General features: G+C 49.8%; 1 protein-coding gene across 5 annotated transcripts in view; it reads left to right on the top strand.

Moving 5' to 3' along the window:
* Positions 1–22119, top strand: part of XYLB (xylulokinase) — a 70544-nt gene that overhangs the window by 4260 nt on the left and 44165 nt on the right. For 4 of the 5 annotated variants that reach the window (XM_045037858.1, XM_023260733.2, XR_006585657.1 and 1 more), the window contains exons 3-9: positions 8359–8428; positions 10178–10258; positions 13349–13435; positions 14063–14191; positions 14970–15035; positions 16360–16432; positions 18234–18352. In XM_045037858.1, coding sequence (XP_044893793.1) covers positions 8359–8428; positions 10178–10258; positions 13349–13435; positions 14063–14191; positions 14970–15035; positions 16360–16432; positions 18234–18352 — 625 coding nt within the window. The remainder of the gene's footprint in view (positions 1–8358; positions 8429–10177; positions 10259–13348; positions 13436–14062; positions 14192–14969; positions 15036–16359; positions 16433–18233; positions 18353–22119) is intronic. The other variant, XM_045037859.1, reaches the window with a different exon arrangement.

Genomic DNA, 22119 nt, shown 5'->3' with positions numbered 1-22119 from the left:
CAGTTTCCCGAAGTGGAAGCTTAGATTTTTAATCTTAGCTTTTCTTTTCTAAATATTTGCCTTTAATGCTATAAATTTCCCTCTAAGAATTGCTTTTGCTGTATTCCACAGACCTTGATGTTATATTTTCATTTTTATTTGGTTCAAAATAGATATTTTTTAATGTTTATTTTTGAGAGAGAAAGAGAGACAGAGCGTGGGCAGGGAAGGGGCAGAGAGAGAGGGAGACACAGAATCCGAAGCAGGCTCCGGGCTCTGAGCTGTCAGCACAGAGCCCGACACGGGGCTCGAACTCACAAACCACGAGATCGTGACGTGAGCCGAAGTCAGATGCTCAACCAACTGAGCCACCCAGGCGCCCCTCAAAATATTTTTTTCGTTTCGCTTGAGACTTTTTTTGATTCGTGTGTTATTTAGAAGGATGTTGTTTCACCTCCAGATCTTCCAGCTGTCTTTATGGTCTGGATTTTTACTTCAATTCCATATGACGGTATGAAAACATAAGTCATTTGATTTCCATTCTTTCAAGTTTTTAAATTCTACCTCACTCTGTCTTCAACTCAATGAGTCAATCAGTCCCCTCCATTAGAAAAAAAAAAAAAGCTATCCATACCCAAAATACAGTATTGCTTATTTTATCCAGTTACATTTTTTTTTTTTTTAGCCTTTATTTATTTTTTTGGCACAGACAACGGACGGGAGAGAGTCAGACGGCAGGCACAGAGGCGGAAACAGGCTCCGGGAGATGGGCACGGAGCCTGACGTGGGGCTCGAACTCACAGAGTGCGAGATTCGACCTGAGATACAGTCAGACGCTCAACCAACTGAGCCACCCAGGCGCCCCTCCAGTTACATTTTTAAGATCTTTCAAAGCAGATATATACAGATCTGCTTCATTCCTCCTCCACTGTTTTTTTTAATTTTTATAATTTTATTGAGATATAACTTATGATAAATTGCATATGTATAATATATACAGCTTTATAAGTTTTGACATAGATGTTCCTTTATAAAACTATCACCAGAATCAAGATAATGAACATTTCCATCCCCCAAAAGTTTTCTCGTGCCCCTTTGAGTTTATTCCTCTTCCCCAACCCCAACCCCTGGCAACCACTGATAAGTTTTCTATCACCATGGATTAGTTTCCACTTTCTGGAATTTTAGATAAAGGGAATCATAATAATAGACTCTTTTTTATCTGACTTTTATTTTATTTTTTTAAGTAGGCTTCATGCCCAGCACGGAGCCAAATGTGGGGCTTGAACTCACGACCCTGAGATCAAGATCTGAGCCGAGATTAAGAGTCGGACACTTAACCCTGAGGCACTCAGGTGCCCCACCTTTTTGGTCTGACTTTTAAAACTCCATATATTCATTTTGAGATTCATCCAGGTTGTTACGTGTATCAATAGTTTGTTCTTTTTTTTTTTTTTTAAGGTTATTTATTTTGAGAGAGAGCAGAGGAGAGACAGAGAGAGAGGGAGAGAGAGAATCCCAAGCCGCAGCACAGAGCCCAACCTGGGGCTTAATCTCATGAACCGTTGAGATCATGACCTGAACTGAAATCAAGAGTTGGACATTCAACTGACTGAGCCACCCAGGTGTCCTGCTCTTCCTTTAAAAAACAAACAAACGAACAAAAGACAACAAAAAAACCCCACAAAAACATTTTTTTTTAACATTTATTTACTTGTGAGAGACAGAGAGAGTCAGAGCTTGAGCAGGGGAGGAACAGAGAGAGAGAGGGAGACACAGAATCCGAAGCAGGCTCCGGGCTCTGAGCTGTCAGCACAGAGCCCGATATGGGGCTTGAACCCGTGAACCGTGGGATCATGACCTGAGCTGAAGTCAGACACTCAACTGACTGAGCCACCCAGGTGCCCCTTCCTTTTTCTTTTTCTTTTTCCTTTTCTTTTTCTCTTTCTTTTTCTTTTTCTTTTCTTTTTCTTTTCTTTCTTTTTTTTTTAAAGATCATTTATTTATTTTGAGAGGAGAGAGCATGCATGCAGGAGGCACAAACAGAGAGGGAAAGATAGAATCCCAAGCAGACCCAGCGCTGTCAGCACAGAGCCTCACACGGGGCTCTAGCTTAAGAACTATGAGATCGTGACCTGCCGAAATCAAGAGTCGGACACTTCACCGACTGAACCACCCGGGCACCCCAACAGTTTGTTCTTTTTATTGCTTGGTGGACCACAGTTGGCTTATCCATTCATTTGATGAGGGATATTTGGATTGTTTCCAGTTTTTTATTATTATCAATAAAGAGGCTGTGAAACTCACACACAAGTCTTGGTGTCAGCATAAGCTTTCATTTGTCTTAGAAATGAAATACTCAGGAATGGTTACGTTGTAGGGTAGGTTTTAAAACTGTCAAATTCTTGGGGCGCCTGGGTGGCGCAGTCGGTTAAGCATCCGACTTCAGCCAGGTCACGATCTCGCGGTCCATGAGTTCGAGCCCCGCGTCGGGCTCTGGGCTGATGGCTCAGAGCCTGGAGCCTGTTTCCGATTCTGTGTCTCCCTCTCTCTCTGCCCCTCCCCCGTTCATGCTCTGTCTCTCTCTGTCCCAAAAATAAATAAACGTTGAAAAAAAAAAAAAATTAAAACTGTCAAATTCTTTTCCAAAGCGGTTGTTTTAATAGTTATTTTGTTAATAGGCATTGCAGGTACTTGGTACATAATTTGAAAGAAACAAAAGGCGTGCAGTGACAAGTCTTAATTTTTCTGAATCTCAGCTGTCCCTCCTGCCCTCCTCGACAGAGAACTTTCGTTGGTTTTTGTGTATCGGTCCAGTGTTTTATATCAAAATATAAGCAGGTGTCAGTCTTTTCATTGTCTCCCTTGTTTCCGGATAAAAAAAGTACGGTACACACCATTCTGTACTTTGGTTTTCTCGTTTCACATAATTTGCCTGTGTTTCCACATCAGTACATAGAGCTTCTGTGTTCTTTTTTATAGGATGCATAGTATTCCATTGTGTAGATAGAACTGAAGGACCTTAGGTTTTTGCAGTGAAAAGTGAGTTACCTTGCAGACATGTGCCCGTGTATCTGCAGGATAAAAGATTGGAAATCGATTGCTGGATCAAAGAGCAAATAGATGTATGATTTTGGAAGATGTGGCCAGATTGCCTCCCATAGGGATTGTATGGATTTGTACCCCACCAACAATGCATGAGAGTGCGTTTCCCACAGCACCGAAATGCGGTGTGGTTGTTAAAGAGTTTTAGTTCTGTGCCAATCAGAGAGGTGAAAGTAGTCCCTCTATGGATTTACTTTGCATTTCTCTTATTATGCATGAAGGTGACATCTTTTCATATGTTGAAGGGCTAGTTGAATTTTTTTTTTTTCTGTGAAGTTTTTCATGACCTTTGCCCATTTTTCTGATGGATTGATTATTTCTAGGAGCTCTTCAAATGTTAGAGGAATGATCTCCTCGTTAAATGAATTGCAAATAGGTTCCCCAGATTTTTGTTTGTTTTGATTTGCGACTGGGTCGTGGCCACACATGGGCTTTTGTTTCCTGGGCCACCGAACTTCTCAGTCTTTTCCTGTTGCTTCTAGATGTTGAGTCAGAGTTTCAAAGGCCTTCCTCATTCCAAGATTGTGAAGGAATTCACCGCTGTTCTCTTCTGGTTCTTGTAAGATTCAGTTTTATATAAAAATATTTGGAGTTTATCTAAGTACATGGCATGCCATTTATTTCCAGCTTCAGTCTTTTCCCGATGACTCTCCAGTTTTGACACCTTTTTTTAGAAGTCTGTGTTTGAGATGCCAGCTTTATATGCTAATTTCTGTGTGTGTTTAGGTCTTTTTCTGAGTGTTTTCTTTTGGCCCATTGATTGGTGGGTCTGTTCATGAGCTAGTAGCATGTTGTTTTAGTTATTCTCGCTTTACAATATGATTTAATATCTGGAATTGTTGGTCCCCTTTGATTGTTCTTCATTCTCAGTTTCCACGGCCATTCTTTCTTGTTCTTCCCCCCCCCCCCTTAATTTTAGATAGAGAATCTTAAGCAGGTTCCATGCTCAGCACAGAGCCCAACATGGGGCTCACTCCCATGACCCTGGGATCATGACATGAGCTGAAATCAAGAGCTAGATGCTCCACTGACTGAGCCACTCAGGTACCCCTCCTGTTCTTTTTTGATAATGTACTCTAGAAATAGCTTTTAAGGTTCCAGAAAGCAAAATTGTTAATATTTTTATTGAGATCATATTACATTTATAAGTTAACTTGCAGAGAATTGACAGCTTTGTGAGATTGAGTCTTCCTAGCTAAGCGCACGTTTTGTCGTTCCATTTGTCCGGGGCTTCTTTTGAATACTTCACATGTGTTTTCTTTTGTTGATTTATTTATTTTGAAAGGGAGAGAGAGAGAGAGAGAGAGTGAGAGAGAGAAGAGGTGGGGGAGGGGCAGAGAGAGAATCCCAAGCAGACTCTGCCCTGTCAGTGCAGAGCCCAATGCGGGACTCAAACCCACAAACTACAAGATCGTGAACCCGAGCCGAAATAGGATGCCCAACCAACTGACCCACCAAGGTGCCTGTACTTCACGTGTGTTTTAATATATTTGACATGTGGATTGTGCATGTTGGGATATATTGCAGAAAAGACCATTATTCCCCAGGCCCTTGGCGATGTGACTTGGTACCTCCTTCGGTCAAGAGATGGAGTCCTTTCCTGACCTGTTGATTTTAACCAATAGAGAATGTGAAGGAAGTACCATTGTGCCAGTTCTAAACCTAAGTCTCAAGAAGGCCTTGCTGACTTCTGCTCTCATTCTTGGGACCCTGTCTAGCCCCCACGTGACCAAGCTCAGGCCAGCCTGCTGGAGAATGGGAGACACGTGGCCAAATCGCCCCCAGATCCCAGCCAAGAGAAGGGGCAGCCAGTCTTCAGAAACGGAGCCCTGTAGCTACTCACACCCGACCCCAGATGCATGGGTGAGCCCGGCCGAGCCCAGCCCGGTGACCGACAGAACTGTGAGCCAGATGAGCTCGGCAGTTTCAGACCACTTAGTTGTGAAGTGGTTTGTGACAAGGCAAAACCACCTGGTACATATAATTGTAAACTTATTTCTAACTGTCGTATCTTTTTACTAATGCACATGAGGAATTTTGTAGCAGAGACTGACCAGCGATCTACCAGACTTATTTCCTTCTCCTCCTGGGTATACTCCTGTCTTCCTGGCAGTTATGTTCAGCTGTGTGACTTGAGTCCTAACTGGGAGAAGGTCAACAGGCCTGTCTGTAAGACCTAATCCATACAGCCCCCACCGCGACCCATCCGTACAGCCCCCACCGCGACCCATCCGTACAGCCCCCACCACGATCCTCTGCCCTGTTCCTTCCTCGGCTCTACGGCTGGATGCGAGTGGCCAGGGCGGCCTCGGAAACCAGTTGGAAGATGAGAGTTGCTGTCGTCCTCCTGGGTCCCTGAATAACTGCAGGGGACAGAGCCCCCTCCTCGTCCCTATCATGCCACTGATTATGCTTTACAGGAGTGAGAAGCAAACTTCCTCTGTATCAAGCCATGGAAATTTTGTTTTTTCCGGAACTAATACAGAGAATCCCTCGTCATAGCCTTAAAGAAAGAAAGAAAGAAAGAAAGAAAGAAAGAAAGAGAAAGGAAAGAAGGAAAGAAAGAAGGAAAGAAAGAAAGAAAGAAAGAAAGAAAGAAAGAAAGAAAGAAAGAAGGAAGAAAAGAAAGGAGAAGAAAAGCTCTTGCGACAGAATTCACATGCCAAAGAATTCACTCTTTTCAAATGTACAAAGGGCGCCTGGGTAGCTCAGTTGGTTGGGCGACCCATGTCGGCTCAGGTCCTGATCTCTCAGTTTGCGAGTTCGAGCTCCGCGTTGGGGGTCTGTGCTGGCAGCTCAGAGCCTGGAGCCTGCTTTGGGTTCTGTGTCTCCTCTCTCTACCCCTCCCATGCTCATGCTCTGTGTCTCTCTGTCTCTTAATAATAAATAGACATTAAAAAAAATTAAAAGTAAATAAATAAAATGTACAATTCAGGGGGCAGCTGGGTGGCTCAGTCAGTTAAGCGTCCAACTCTTGATCTCAGGGTCGTGACTTCAAGCTCCGCCTTGGGCTCCATGCTAAGCGTGGAGCCTACGTAAGAAAGAAAGAAAGAAATGAAATGTCCAGTGCAGTGGTTTTCAATATGTTCACAGAACTATGTAACAGTCTCCCCTCTTTAATTTAAAAAAAATTTTTTTTCAACGTTTTTATTTATTTTTGGGACAGAGAGAGACAGAGCATGAACGGGGGAGGGGCAGAGAGAGAGGGAGACACAGAATCGGAAACAGGCTCCAGGCTCCGAGCCATCAGCCCAGAGCCCGACGCGGGGCTCGAACTCACGGACCGCAAGATCGTGACCTGGCTGAAGTCGGACGCTTAACCGACTGTGCCACCCAGGCGCCCCACCCCTCTTTAATTTTAGAACATTTTCATCACCTAAGAAAGAAGCCCTGTATCCATTAGCTGTCACTCCCTATCTCTCCTCCTATAGTCCTGGCAACCAGTCTACTCTGTCTCTATGGGTTTGCCTATTCTGAACATTCCTTATAAAGGAATTTATGTAATGTGTGATTTTTTTTAACAAGTTTTTTTTTTTTTTAAACTTTATTTATTTTGAGAGAGAGAGAGAGAGACACGGAGAGAGACGGCAGAGAAAGAGAATCCCAAACAAGCTCTGCACCATCAGCGCTGAGCCCAACGCGGGACTAGAACTCACCAACTGTGAGATCATGACCTGAGCTTAGATCAAGAGTCAGATGCTTAACTGACTGAGCCACCCAGGTGCCCCAACAAGTTCTTTTTTTTTTTTTAAGTTTATTTATTTTTGACAGAGAGAGAGAGAGAGAGAGAGAGACAGAGCATGGGTGGGGGAGGGGCAGAGAGAGAAGGAGACACAGAATCCGAAGCAGGCTCCAGGCTCTGAGCTGTCAGCACAGAGCCTGATGTGGGGCTCGAACTCACAGACCGCGAGATCATGACCCGAGCCGAGGTCAGATGCTCAACCGACGGAGCCACCCAGGCGCCCCAACAAGTTTCTTTTTTTTTTTTTTTTTTAAGTTTATTTATTCTGAGAAAGAGTCAGAGAGCATCAGCGAGTGAGGGGGAGAGAGAAACCCAAGCAGGCTCTACACTGTCAGCTCAGAGCCCGACGTGTGGCTCCATCTCATGAAGCATGACATCATGGCCTGAGCCGTCATCGCTTCACTGACTGAGCCACCTGAGCGCCCCTTTTGTCTATGGGAAAGTTTGCTGCTCTTTTTCACTTTTTTCCCTAACAGTATCTTTTTAAAAATACCAGTATTATTGAGTATAACTTGTGTACAAAAAAAAGGGCATCCATTAAAATGTACAATCTCAGTGCCTTTTGATAGAGGCAGACCTATAGCTGTGAAAGTACCACCAAAGTCAAGATACAGACCATCTGCATCACTCCTAAGATTCTTTGTGCCCCTTTGCATTCTGTCCTTTCCTCCCCCACTGGACTTGGGAAACCACAAAACAGGTGGATTTGCATTTTCTAGCAAGTTATATAAATGGCATCACGTAATATGTACTCTTTTGTGTCTGGCTTCCTTCACTCAGCACGATCATTGGAGATTCATCTCCCTGCTGGTGTGTGTAACACACGCACCACAATTTATCCATTCACTTGCTTAGGGATACCTAAGCTGACTCCAGTCTTCTACTGTTACAAATAAGGCTGCTATGAAAACTTGTATACAGACCTGTCTGTGAACGTATACTTTCATTTCTCTTGGCTGGTAATTAGGCATAGAATGTCTGGATCACATGGTTATCCAATAGTATCTTGGTATGGATTTGGAGCCTGTTTTCGTTTTGAGTTTTGTTTTTTTTTTTTTTTTCTAAACTCATAGTTGAAAGGGTTGGATTTTGGAGAGGGGCCCAGGCAGCTAACTCTCCAGGCTTGCAATCCAAGGACTCCCTGGTCTGAGAGCCAAGAAGTTCTCCCGCAGACACAGCACTTCTGTAGCACATGCCTACCCCAGCGGGCTTGGGAGGGTTTTAATCCAGCCCTGCGCCTGCTAGTTCCCTCGTGGCCACAGTGCCAAGTGACGCCATGCCTGCCTTCCAGGGTGAGTCCTTCCTCTTTAGAAGGCATATTTTTGCTGGTGTCTTCTGAGAATCGTCACCACTGAGCAATTGCTGGGACTTCTCTTTCCATCTTGCCAGCACTGTTCAGTCTTGTTCAGTTTAGAGTTCCCATCGAGGTTGGGGAAAGGGCATTTCTTCTTCCATTGGAGGGATCCGGGGTCTGCCCCCCACTGCGCCCCTGCCCAAGGCTCTGCCGACACTCTGTCTTATTCTCCTTGTAGGACTCAGGGTGGAGTTCACGTTCACGAGGATGGGCTGACAGTGACATCTCCAGTCCTGATGTGGGTCCGGGTAAGCATAGGGATCCCTGACCTTCTCCTGTCCCCAGCCTGTCTCACTGGCGGACTTGCTGATTTACTGGGAAGCCCTCTGTTGAGACCAAGTCTTCACTGGGAAATGGAGTCTGCATGGTTCCTAAGGCTAGACTCAGCCTCAGCTGGTCCTCTTGAGCCAAGAGGACACGCACAGGGCTTGTAGGTCTGGTGCTGAGAACTTGGCAAGTCCTGCCAGTGAGTAAGCGTCTTCAGAATGCCGCCTTTCCAAACCTTTGCCAGACACTCTGCAGGCAGGCCCTGTGGCCTCCCTTTTACCCCGAGATCCAGACACAGCACTGGTGTCTTCGTGCTCAGCCCCCAGAATCCTCAGCTCTTGAAGCAGGGGAACTTCTCAACGGTGGCTTATGACCTGGCCAGCCGGGTTCCGCTGGACCCCAAGACAGGCCTGCCTGCTCAGGACCAATAAGAAAGGAAGATACCTGTAGCCAAATATGGGCGACCCGTGAAGCCACAGGACCAGGGGTATGGCCAGTACAGACCAGCATAATAGGGCTGGAGTCTGCCTCAGGGGTCCCGAGACCCTACAACTGGGAGCCAGCTAAAGGCCGTCCTTAATGTGTCCACCAAAGCTTGTTCAGGCCTCCATCACTGGTCTAAGCAATTAATTCCCTATACTAAATTCTTTCTGTAAGGACGATTGGTGTGATTTTTAAACATTTTATCAACTTGACCCTGACTCATACTGGAGGATTGGGGTAAAGGACAGATTTCCACCAGACAGGCCAGCCAGAATGTACTTGTTAGGGCTGAGCCCCAGACCAAGGGACGGTGGGCGTGACAGGCAAGAGTCGATCTAGAGGTTCTAATGATAATGCCGGGGGCTTCTGATAGGCCAAGGCTTTAACTTGGGGTAGTGAGCACTGGATAGAGAGCCAGGCTTGGGGGTGGGGCCACATGATTCCTAATCGTGAGCAGGCCCGTCAGGATTAGACCTGTTCTGGCTTCGCCAATCCCCGCTCCAGGGGTGCCCACTCCCTGCCTGAGGTTTGGCCAGGGGGGCCAAGTTGGCAGCCACAGCCAGGGCTGTGAAAGGAGCCCTCCCAGCATAGGGAGGGGATGGCGAAGTTGGGTCAGAGCTCCAGGGGCTGCTCTGTCCTCAAGGGAATTGCAGCCTGGGGTGAATCTCTGAAACCTTAGGGCAAGTGTCAGGTTCTTCTGGGCAGCACCGTTTATCCCACGCTTGGGTCTTGCAAAAAAAGAAGATTGCACCCAGATGGTCGAGGGTGGTACGGGGATTGGGACAAGTGGCGACCATCTCCACCTACTCCTTCCAGCCTGGTGCTCCTGGACGTGGGGAGTCTCGGCCTGGTCCCCACTCTGACGGGGCCGTCTACGTCACTCTTCACTTCTCTGTTGCAGTGAAGTCAGACCACTAGTCCGGTGGGTTGAAAATGCAGAGAAAAGAAACCACAGTATGATCCACCTTGTTCTTGCCAAGTGCTTGGAAGTCACAAATCAGAGAAGCAGAATTTGAGGACCAGTGGTTTCTGATTCCGTCTATTTAAACTATGTTTACCCTACTTCACCTTTTCGTTCGGTGGATCTCTACTTTGGTTAATTTTTCTAGTGCCTACGTATCCCAGGCCATCAGCCCTTCTTCATCTCCGGGGTGATGGCGAACACTTACGTTTCAGTGTGGAGGCTCGTGGGCTTGCCTGACTCAGTGGTTCAGGACAGTCACGGTGGGCTCTCTTTGTCTTCTCAGGCTTTGGATATCATCTTGGAGAGGATGAAGGCCTCGGGCTTTGACTTCTCTCAAGTCCTCGCCCTGTCTGGGGCCGGCCAGGTTTGTGTGTAGCAGCCTCCGTGTGGCGTGCGCGGCGGCTGTGGGGCAGTGGTGTGGGGCTCCCCTGGAGGGAATGCTTGTCCTTGAGAGCCACTGCACCCCTGCTGTTGCTGGTAGAGACCCCTACCGCCCTCCTACCTCGGAGGATGTATAGCTTGCCTCCTTGCTGAAGGATCTGAGGCAGTTCGTACTGTGAAGCATTATACGGAACAGGACACTGGGTCAGGCAGAACCGGATAGAGGTCCTCCGGTGGGGTGGGGGGAGGCGTTTGCCGTGCATTTAGGATGCCTGCTTTGGAGCACTAGAATTGCTTTTGTGTTTCCTGGAAGCAGAAGCAAAGTTAGAAATTATACTTCTAGGGGCGCTTGGGAGGCTCAGTCGGTTAAGCATCCAACTTCGGCTCAGGTCATGATCTCATGGGTCGTGGGTTCGAGCCCCGCATCGGGTGCTGTGCTGACAGCTCAGAGCCTAGAGGCTGCTTCAGATTCTGTGTCTCCCTCTCTCTTTGTGCCTCCCCTGCTCGAGCTCTGTCTTTCTCTCTCTCAAAAGGAGATAAACATTTAAAAATAAATTTAAGGGGCGCCTGGGTGGCTCAGTCGGTTGAGCGGCCGACTTCAGCTCAGGTCATGATCTCGCAGTCCGTGAGTTCGAGCCCCGCGTCGGGCTCTGTGCTGACAGCTCAGAGCCTGGAGCCTGTTTCGGATTCTGTGTCTCCCTCTCTCTGACCCTCCCCTGTTCATGCTCTGTCTCTCTCTGTCTCAAAAAAATAAACGTTAAAAAAAATTTTTTTTAAATAAATTTAAGGGGCACCTGGGTTAAATGCCCGACCTCAGCTCAGATCATGATTTGATCTCACAGTTTGTTAATTCGAGCCCCACGTCGGGCTCCCTGCTGTCAGCACAGAGCCCGCTTTGGATCCTGTGTTTCCTTCTGTCTCTGCCCTTCCCCGGCTCGTGCTCTCTCTTTCAAAAATAAATAAACATAAAAAATAATAAATAACACAAATAAATTTAAAAAATAAAGTTTATTAATCTTTGAGAGATCATGCACATGAGTGGGGTAGGGGTAGAGAGAGAGGGAGGGAGAGAATCCCAAGCAGGCTGTGTGCTGTCAGCATGAAGTCTGACTTAGGGCTGGATCCCACAGACCATGAGATCGTGACCTGAGTTGAAATCCAGAGTTGGACACTCAACTGACTGAGCCACCCAGGCACCCCTAGCTACTGCTTTTATTATCATTGCCATTTATATAGGAACCCAGAGGCACAGAGGGGTGACGTCACCTACCCCAGGTCACACAGCTGCTGGGAGGGGGAGTCAGGACCCAAGTTGAGCCGTATCCTCTGCATCACTTTGCTCCATGCCTAATTAGTCTATTTTCACATCCTCATCAGAGAGTACTTACTGAGTTTTCTAAAGCCACCTTCTCTCTCTCCCCCTCTCTCTCCCTAACCCGACAGGAATTTATTGCTCCTGTCCTTGTTAAACTACATGGATTCTCTGAGTGATCTCATCCACTTCTCTTACCTAAACCTCAGGCTGGGACACCCTCTCCCTCCTGGGCATCCCCCGGCCCCATGGCCAAGTATCCCAACCTCTGTGCTAGACTGAGTGCTCTGTCTTTCCCCAAGGCCACAACCCACCCATCATCCTTGACCCCATGTCCAAGGGGGTCCCCATGTCCCATTGATTTGTTACATGACTCTTGAATCTACCACCTTCTCTCCAATTTTGCCTCTGTTGCCCCAGGCCGAACGTCTGTGATTTTTCTCTGGGTCTCTGCTTCAGCCTCCCTGCCTCCCCTATACCTTCTTTGTGACTCCCCCAAACCCTTTCATACATTTAGCCCTGGCCACGTCACTCCCCTGCTAATCCAGAGTTCCCACACCTCCCCGATAAACCCCAGCCTCCTGAGTACGGACGTCAAGGCCCTGGTGCTCAGGCTGTCCCCACCACCTCCCACCTGAGACCCAGCCCAGTGTTTAGAATGCCACCATTCTGGGGAGCCTGGGTGGCTCAGTGATTAAGCGTCCGACTTCAGCTCAGGTCGTGATCTGGTGGTTTGTGGGTTCGAGCCCCGTGTCGGGCTCTGTGCTGCTGGTGCAGAGCCTGCTTGGGATTCTCTCTCTTTCCCTCTCTCTCTCTGCCTCTCCCCTACTCATGCTTTCTCTCTCTCTCAAAATAAATAAACTTAAAAAAAAGATAAATAAAAAGAATGCCACCATTCCCCACGCCTGCCAACCTCTCACCTGTGGTTGCTCTCTGCATGGAACACCCACACACTCAACTCTGAGCTCCTTTCCTACTAATCATGTCCACCTCTACCCATGAGTGCCCCAGTTGGTTCGATGCCCCTCCTCTGTGTTCTTGCTGGCCTGCCACTGCACATCCATGGGGTTTTATAATTGTATGTTTGTGTCTTTTTCCTTGCGTCAACCCCGGTTCAAGAGAATAGGGACAGTACTATCCTATTCATCTGTCTCATTGCCTGGCCTGATCTAGGTGCTCAATAAATGTTTGTTGAATGGGGGCGCCTGGGTGGCGCAGTCGGTTAAGCGTCCGACTTCAGCCAGGTCACGATCTCGCGGTCCGTGAGTTCGAGCCCCGCGTCGGGCTCTGGGCTGATGGCTCAGAGCCTGGAGCCTGTTTCCGATTCTGTGTCTCCCTCTCTCTCTGCCCCTCCCCCGTTCATGCTCTGTCTCTCTGTCCCAAAAATAAATAAACGTTAAAAAAAAAAAATTAAAAAAAAAATGTTTGTTGAATGAATGAATGGGTAAGTGAATGAAGGCGTGAATTTCAGATAATATTATGAGCAACATATTTAAATACAACTTTACAAAGTTACCAAAATCCAGACCAATAATTCTTTCTCGGACCCTTCCTGTAAGTTTTGAGGTGAACAGGGCAGAGCTCTCATTTTCTAGAAATGAAAACCAGGTCTCACAAAGGTGATGAGTTGTGTGACTAAGAAGTGGCAGGGGCAGGCTTGGGGCCCGTTTCTTTCGGGGTGTGGTCTGCAGTCTTTCTGTGTCTCCAAAGTGGTAACGGTGTGTAGCCGCGTGAACGTGTGCGTGCGTTTTCCCTCGACAGCAACATGGAAGTGTATACTGGAAGGCTGGGGCCAGCCAGGTGCTGAGAAGCCTGTCACCAGACCTCCCGTTACATAAGCAGCTGCAGGTAACCGTGGCCATGTTGTGGGAGTTTGAGAAAATTCCGTGGGGTGGGGTGAAGGGCCCAAGCCCCTGTGGGCCCTGAAGTCTGGGGCTTTTGTGCATTGTCAAGGGTATAGGAACTTGGCTCGGGCAATAGTACTGTGAACATGGTCTGCCCTGCCCTGCCCCCCAATGGGTATCCCTGGTGCCTGAACAGAGGGTGGGGTGCCAACAGTCCTCATCGAGGGTCCCTTCCGGTCTGGCATGGCTCTGGCTAGTTCCCCCCCGTTCGGGGATCTCCCCATGGGACGTGCTGCCTCCTGGTGATGCTGGGAAGGCAGGCTGTGTCTTCTCCACGCCTCCCAGCTTCAGATGCCTCCGTGACACTGCACTTGGCTGCTCATCTCTAGTGTTGCCTGCAGTGCTCAGGTGTCCTTACTAGAACCTTCAACCTCGAGCTTTCTGGGGAGAGACCCCACGGAGCCGGGCCAAGATTTGGGCAGGAAGGGCTTGCCCGTGGGTCTTCCTAGGTCACATGCAGGGAGGTCACATGCAATCACAGCCGTGATTGGCAGTGTAACCGCCAAGGCCAGGGTGGCTCCCAGAGTCAGCAGGCATCGTTCCAGCCTGCGCCTTTGTTCCTCCCCTCCAGGCCTGTTTCTCCATCAGCGACAGCCCGGTGTGGATGGACTCCAGCACCACAGCCCAGTGTCGCCAGCTGGAGGCCGCGGTGGGCGGCGCCCAGGCTCTCAGCTGCCTCACGGGCTCCCGCGCCTACGAGGTGCGCCGCACCTGCCACGGGCTGGGGATTAGGGTTGGTCCCGGGAGGAAGGTCCGGTTGCTGGCTCTGGTCCTTTCTGGTCCCTTCTCCCTGGGTGTCTGGGAGGACACAGCTGCCGACCCACCCCCAGGGGAATCACAGGAGACACGTGGGTGTCTGGCCCCTGGGTCTGCTCCCGGTTGTCCTACCTCCCTCTGCTGCTGGCGAGCCAGGACGGACCTCCTGTTGCCCTTTTCGCAGAAGGGAGCCGAGGCGTGGACGTGGCTGTGCTCCTCGTGTCGAGCGGCCCTGTACGGGGGCGACGATGGCACCTCCGCTTCAGCCTCTAAGCGGGGGCCAAAAATAGCACCCACACTTCGAGCAGTTTTGAACCCGAGAGGAGTCAGTGCATGTAAGGCAGCGCCTGGAAAAGTTCCAAAAAAGCAAAAAGCAAAAAGCCAGCTTCGGTTCCCGCTGCCTTCAGCCACCCTTCCAGGGCCGGCTGCGATTGGCGCAGCTGGGGTCATGTGACCCCTCCTGCCTTGAGAACAATGCGGGGGGGGGGGGGGGGGGGGGATACCCTGCGCAGGCGCTCTTGGTCAGCGTCGCCGCCGTCACCTTGCTGGTGAGGAGGGAGGCTTATTCCTGGAGGGTGCTCGGCAAACATTTCTAGAGTCGAGGCCTTGAGAAAGCTTCCATTGTACTAATATCCAGAGCATGCTACGCTAACCTCACTTTGTGAGAGCCGATCATTGCACATAGGATATGGATTTTTAAGAATTTGCACTCTTCTCTGCAGCGATTTACGGGAAACCAGATCGCGAAGATTTACCAGCAGAAGCCCGAGGCCTACTCACACACGGAGGTCGGTTCCACGTTCCTCTTTGACTTCAGTCACAGTTGAATTCCTTTTATAATACTTAACCTTTAGTATAAATACATCTCGCGCGCATTGGCCAAAAGCATGGATCAGCAGACATTGAAAATGATATATTCAGTTTGGCTTTTTTTCCCCCTCATTGTCGAGCTGTTTCCGAAGAGGAAGGAAAGAATGGAATCGTGGGAAAGAGAAGTCAGGGCATCTCCTGACCCCAGGGGGCAGAGGGCAGGGGCAAGGGTGGGAGCAGTGGGGACTGGTGTCTTCGGCCACCTGAGTAGGAGTTCCAGGTGCCCTTGAGTCTCCGTCTTCTCAGTTTCCTGCGTGGAAATGGCTACCAGGCACTTGATTGGTGTGGGCTCAGTGTTTTCTCCAGAAAGGTGGAAAGCTGAACCCCTGTGTCCCTAGCTGTGGCCCTTCAACCGGAGCCTGTGTCCCAGGAACTCAGATTCATTCCTTGGACCACAGTCGCCGAGAGCTGGCACTTAACGCCGCCTGAGAAGCAGCCTGACACCTTGGCTAGTGATTTTCGTCTCTGAATAATTGGAAAATGATCAGCTCATGTTCAACCAAAGTGCCTTTTTAATCTTGGGAGTTAACAGCATCCGGTTTGTTATTTAGTGACTCAGGGTTCCACATTACTCTGCAGCATGTGCTGTGTAGATTTCGGGGAGGAGGGGAAGGGCAGAGATGTAAAACCCTCTCCAAATTCCGTGTGGAACCAAAGTGGCCTGAGGGGGGACAGGGGACAGGAGGTGCTGGCATTCTCTGCAGTGGTCCAAGGGCCGGTGCCCGCGTGGAGGCACAGACCCCCAGGCCAACCTTTGAAATCCATTATCAGTCCTCCAGCTCCCGAGGGACTGGTTTTCGCTTAAGTTGCTCTGAACCCCCGAGGGTGTCTTTGTTGGTTCTGAGTCCTGTGGCCACACCCCCCCCCTTCCCTTGTGACTTAGATATAAAGACCACAGGGATGGAGGAAGGAGATCAGGCATCACACCTCCTGGATCCTGGGTAGAAAAGCCACTTCCCTAAGCACGGCTTTTTCATAGGGCTTGTTGCTTTTTTGCTTTGTCGGACTTGAGTTCTATGGCCCAACAGAAACGGCAGCGTGAGGTGCTCTCCCAAGGAGTCTTGGTGATCCAGATACTCGGATGTTCTAGTACCCAAGATATTCAGTCACTGCCGTTACTGGGCACCTTGCTCCAAGTTTCCACTCCCCTCCTCAATTGAAAGCTCTTCTCATGTTGTGCGCATCAGAGGATTCGGTGGCTTATGGAAATGAGTCCTAGCTGACTGTTTCTTCCTTTTACAGAGAATTTCTTTGGTCAGTAGCTTTGCTGCCTCCCTGTTCCTTGGGTCTTACTCTCCTATCGACTGCAGTGATGGTAAGCCTTCAGAGTCCTGGCACTGGCCTGTTCCGTATGCACGTGCACATGTGGGGCTGGGGGCAGCGTGAGCCCTGTCCACCCGGCTGGGTGCTAGTCTTTTAGCCCTGTCGTCAGTTGCCGAGAAGGGAGCATATTGTCTTCTGCTGTGTAATGAATGTCCCCGGTGCTTAGCGGCCGAAGACCACAAGTGTTGATGATCTCGCAGAATTTCCGCAGGTCTGTAATCTTGGAGCAGCTTGGCTGGCTTGTGTGGCTCAGGAGCTCTCATGGGGTGGCATTCAAGCTGGCAACCAGGACCAGTCATGTAAAGGCTTGACTGGGGCTGGAGGATCCACTTCCAGGGCTCCAGACAGGACTGGTTTGAGGCCTGTGTTCCTCTCCATGTGGCCCTCCCATAGGACCACTCACGACACTGGAGCTGGATCCCCCTCCCCCCCCCCGGGTGAGGGATGAGAGGAGAGTGCGGTCAAGTAGAAGCTGCAGAATCTTTTACACCTTAGTCTTGGAAGTGTCGTACCGTCCCTGCTGCCCCACCCTACTGGTCACAACAGACCTCCCCGGGTATAGGAAGACAGGGACCTCACAAGGTGTGAACACCAGGGCTCAGGGCTGAGCACGAGCCATCTTGGAGCCTGGCTCCCCCCAGGAGTTGTTTCTTGGGGAACGCAAGAGAGTGGTGAGCTTCTGGAGTCCAAAACCTTGCCCGAAATAACTGCGGGTGATGCCAGTGAGGAAGGAAAGCTGGGACAAGGCCGCCGAAGGCACTTTTGCATGAGGCCGGGCTGCAAGGCCTGCCAACAGAAGAGGGGACCAGAACGCAGAGCAAGAGCCCAGGCCTATGAACGTGGCTTCAGAGGAGTCTTGGAATGCTCAGAGCCTCCCGGGACTCCATCTGGAGTGTTTGAGTGCTGTCGTATGCCAGCTGTTATTCTAGTGTTCAGGGAGAGGAAGCCGGTCCCCCAGCTTCACTCACAATCTGGAGAAGAGAAGGTTCCCACAGGTAGCTCCGGAGAAGTGAGACCAGCAGAACCCTGAGCCTGGAACGGCATGTGTCCACTTGTGTTCGCCACACCTCCCCTGGGGCTGTTTGTGCTGTGGGGGGAAAGTCACAGCCCCACTCCCGGGGCGGTCCAGAGGTTCGCGTTTTTCAGCCTCAGCCGGACCCTCCACGCCGCTGTCCTCACCCCCCTGAGAGGTCACCCCCTGATTTACCCGTGGTCCGACCTCCTCACCTGGGTGCATGACTCCATTAGCATCCCAGCCGACGTCTGTGTGCCTCCACCTGGACCCAGGGGAGGAGGAAGACGGGAGGCCTCCCCCTGTGCTCTGGCTCGTCTCCCCCTCGCCGTCCTCAGGAAATTCTCGGGAGCAGTAGATCGTTTTCAGACAGGCTTAAGCTTCCCTCGATAAGTTAGATGTGATTGGGAAATCCTGAGGGCTGACCCACATCAGCACAGGGCTGCCTCCAAGCAGACACCTTGAACCCAGGGGCCACAAAGAACAGTGCCTGGTCTACGTATTGTCGGGTCTTAGGGCTGCAGATTTGCAGGCTAATGGTGGAGCTCGAGCCCATGAGGGATATGCGGAGGAGGCGGGGCCGTGTGTTTCCAAGGGCCCCTGTGGACCTCATGTTTGCCAGCTCCGTAATGACCCAGGCGCACCGTATACGTTCCGGTGGGAAGAGGTCCAAGTGTAAGTTTGCTGCAAGAGAATGATTGGCCTTCTGCCCCACTGGTACATTTTCCCGAAAGGTCCTTTCTAAAGATGTTTCTGTTTCTTGTTTCCTTCATTCCCTTAGGTTCTGGGATGAATTTGTTGCAGATCAAGGACAAAGTCTGGTCGCGGGTCTGCCTTGCTGCCTGTGCTCCTCATTTAGAGGAGAAGCTTGGCTCACCGGTACCGTCCTGCTCAGTTGTGGTAGGTCCTCTTTCCGGCGGCGTGGCTCCTTTAAGAGCTGGCAGCTACTGGGGAAAGCAGTGTACAAGAGAAGCTTCTGACATAAGTCAAAGCCGAATGTCTTGATCAGTGCCTTGCATCTAGCAGGTACTCAGGTGCAGGTATATATGACTGCCTCGTGGCGGTGAGGTGTGGGGTAGGGGGACTTAGGAAAATTCTGCTAGAAATTTATTAGGATAGGAAGAAAAGTTGAAGGTGTAGGTTGTGGGTGATTGCATACGTTAGGAAAAAATACACAGAATGCTGAAATTCTTGGGGTCGGAACCACCTCTGAAGCTTGAAGGAGGCAGAGTGTAGGAGTAAATACAAAGAGGTGCCAGGAAGCTACGGAGAACGCAGTCCCTGGCACCGTATTGCCCAGGCTGGAATGTCGTCTCTGCCATTTGCCAGCTTTGTGACTTTAGTCTGTGCCTCTGTTTCCTCATTTCTATTGTTCCTGAAGGAATAATGATACTTTCTATGTTGTCAGACTGATGTGCAGAATAAACAGGTCGATGCATTTAAAGTTTATTTATTTATTTCGAAAGAGAGAGAGAGAGAGAGAGAGAGAGAGAGAGCACAAACAGGGGAGGAGTAGAGAGAGAGGGAGGGAGAATTCCAAGCAAGCTCCACATCGTTAGCATGGATGCAGGGCTTGAACCCACGAACCGCGAGATCATGGCCTGAGCCGAAATCAAGAGTTGTGCGCTCAGCCAACTGAGCCACCCAGGTGCGCTGTAAGTGAGCTGATGCATTTAAAGTGCTCAGGATAGTTCTCGGTCCCAAGGGCAATATGAAAAACATTCAGGGCAGCCACATGGGAAAGGATGAAGCGGGACCACTCTTACACCACACACAAAAATGAGCTCAAAATGGATGAAAGACTTGAATGTTAGACCTGAAAGCATGGAACTCCTAGAGAAAAACAGGTGTTGGTGATGATTTGGGGGATTTGATACCAAGAGCAAAGGCAAGAAAAGCAAGTGGGACTATATCAAACTTAGAAGCTTCCGCACAGCAAAGGGAAACCATCGACAAAACTGAGAGGCCGGGGGCCTGGGTCCCTCGGTTGAGCCTCTGACTCTTGATTTCGGCTGAGGTCATGATCTCACAGTTCCATTCGTGATTTTGAGCCCCTCGTGGGGCTCTGTGTTGGAGATACACAGCCCGCTTGGGATTCTCTCTTTGCCCCTCCCCTGTGCCTTCTCTCTCTTTCTCTCTCTCTCAAATAAACTTCAGAAAACCAAAAAGGCAACCTATGGGATGGGAGAATATACATAAAAATCCTATATCTGGGGGCACCTGGGTGATTCACTCGGTTGGGCGTCCGACTTTGGTTTAGGTCATGATCTCATGGTTCATGAGTTGGAGCCTCACGTCGGGCTCTGCTGACAGCTCAGAGCCTGGAACCTGCTTCAGATTCTGTGTCTCCCTCTCTCTCTGCCCCTCCCCCACTCATGCTCTCCCTCTCTCTCTCTCTCTCTCTCTCAAAAAACAAACATTAAAAAATTTTTTTCAAAATCATATATCTGATAAGGAGTTAGCATCCAAAATATCTAAAGAACTCACACAACTCTGTAGCGAAAAGACAAACGGTGTGATGAAGAACATTTAACCATTAGCACGACACCCCCATTCAGAATACACACTGGCTGGGTGTATTTGCCTTGGTTTCCCCGAGTTAACTGACTTTAGTTCTAGGCTGCTCTGTGGGGAGAATGGAGTAGACAGCTGGGCCCTGCCCTCAGGGGCCCTTGGCAGGAACATGCGCCACACACAGAACGGCTGGGTGGTTGAGGATGTCAGCAGGAAGGAAGGAGAAGGGTCCCTGAGGCCTGAGGAGGGTGATGAGAAGGATCAGGCTGCCACTGTGCTGCCCGTTCAGAGTCCCAGCCACAAAAGCACTTTTCTGAGATCAGCACCGATGTGCAGAGCTTAGGGAGGGGTGTCCCCCGCCTCGGAAGGGGGACAGTTCAGGACCCAGCCTTGCTGAAGCACAGCAAAAGGAATAAGGAAGGGCCAACAGGAAACAGCCCAGCCTCTGGGATTGGTATTCCATGCACGGCTTCTGGTTTTGTGTGAGATGGGAAGCAATGTTTTGTCCACGGCAACAGGCTTTGTTTTCCTTATGCCGGGAACACATGCCTCCAGGAGGGAGCTCGTGCACAGACTAGCAGCTTGAGGAACCAAAAAGAACCGATTCTGAAAAGCATGTTTTCATTTGTAACAGATGCACTCACGTGATGGGGGGGTCGGGGGACGGGGACAAGCGGAACCGGTGTTTCCCATCATCCCTTCTTCGGAAGGTGGTGCCCAGGCAGCTTTTACGTTTTTTGCAGGAAGATATCTGGAGATGGATGGTATTGGACACTTCTCCAGCCCTGCCTTGCAGCCTCTTAACCCATCTGTTTGACCAGCTGCTGTGGCTTTTCAGTGTCACCTGGCCGCAGCCTGCTGCGGTGGGATCTCATTTCCCTCCCTTTCCGCCCAGGGCTTCTGTGACTCCGTGTTTGTGCTCTGCAAACCTGGAGGTCCAGGGAGCTAACATCCCAGGGGACACCCTTCAGTAGCGGGGGCCTGTGGAGATGTGCCCCTCGCCCCCTTCCCAGGTGGACAACCCCCAGATCCTTTACACGGCTCCTCGGACGCTGCCCACAGTGGTGACCAGCTTGACAATGTACCCTTGGGTGGCCTCTCCCTCCTCCCCAGGTCCCCTTTCGTTTTCTGGGGTCACTTTCTTCCCAAATAAGCCACCTGCACACGAACTCTGACTCTGGCTCTGTTTTTGGAGGCAACGGGGTCTGAGACATTTCTCTCCCAGGAGATGGCTTATTCTGATGTAAGACTGAAATTTTGTTATAAGGAGCAAAATTTCTTTCTAGGCCCCAGGAAAGCCCATCATTTATTTCAAACTTTTGGAACTAAGGTAAAGTCAGGGAAAGGGGGGGGGGGGGAGTGTCTCTTTTATAGCTGTGTTTTCTATGGGTCTGTCCAGCAGGTGTCCCTGATCTCTGGTCCCACAGCTGCCCTTGGAGGAGCCTTGGGGGCCATGCTTCTCAGGGGAGTTCCCTCCCCCACACTGCCATTTTTTTGGTTTATTTTCTCTAGAAAGTTGACCTCTGCATTTGCATGTTGATTCTTTTTTTTTTTTAATGTTTATTTGGAGAGAGAGAGAGAGAGAGAGCACACAAGCAGGAGAGGGGCAGAGAGAGAGGGAGACAGAGGATCAGAAGCAGGCCAGCACACAACTCTATGTGGGGCTTGAACTCAGAACCGTGAGATCATGAACTGAGCTGAAGTCGGTGGCTTACCTGACTGAGCCACCCAGGCGCCCCGCATGTTTGGTCATTCTTAATCAGATTGCTGGGCTGATAGAATGAGTATGCAAGACATTATGTCTTTTTATGAATTTGCTTACTGTGTGTCCACTGGTTATGTATTTACCATTAACGCTATACCAGAATGTGGAGCTTACGAAAAAAGTACAAGATGGGGATTGGTTTGTTCTAGCTGCCTCTCAAAATCCAGTGATGCTCAAGGCAGTGGGATGACCTTAAATTTATAGTTCCAAGCCTGTGCTGGGTTCCTCTGGCTTTTTGTGAACAGGAGGGGACATCCTGTTGCGACATCCCTTGGGAGTGATGTGAGTGCAGGCCCAGTGACCTGGGGCTTGTAGCATTTTTGCAACCTGCGGTTTGGACGGCTGTGAACAGGTGGGATTTGCTTCAATAGGGCGTACTTGCTTCTCC

The sequence above is a fragment of the Felis catus genome, chromosome C2 (genome assembly GCF_018350175.1).
Source record: "Felis catus isolate Fca126 chromosome C2, F.catus_Fca126_mat1.0, whole genome shotgun sequence".
Classification (NCBI taxonomy): domain Eukaryota; kingdom Metazoa; phylum Chordata; class Mammalia; order Carnivora; family Felidae; genus Felis; species Felis catus.
The sequence above is the reverse complement of the archived record's forward strand: the minus strand, read 5'-3'. Positions and strand labels throughout refer to the sequence as shown.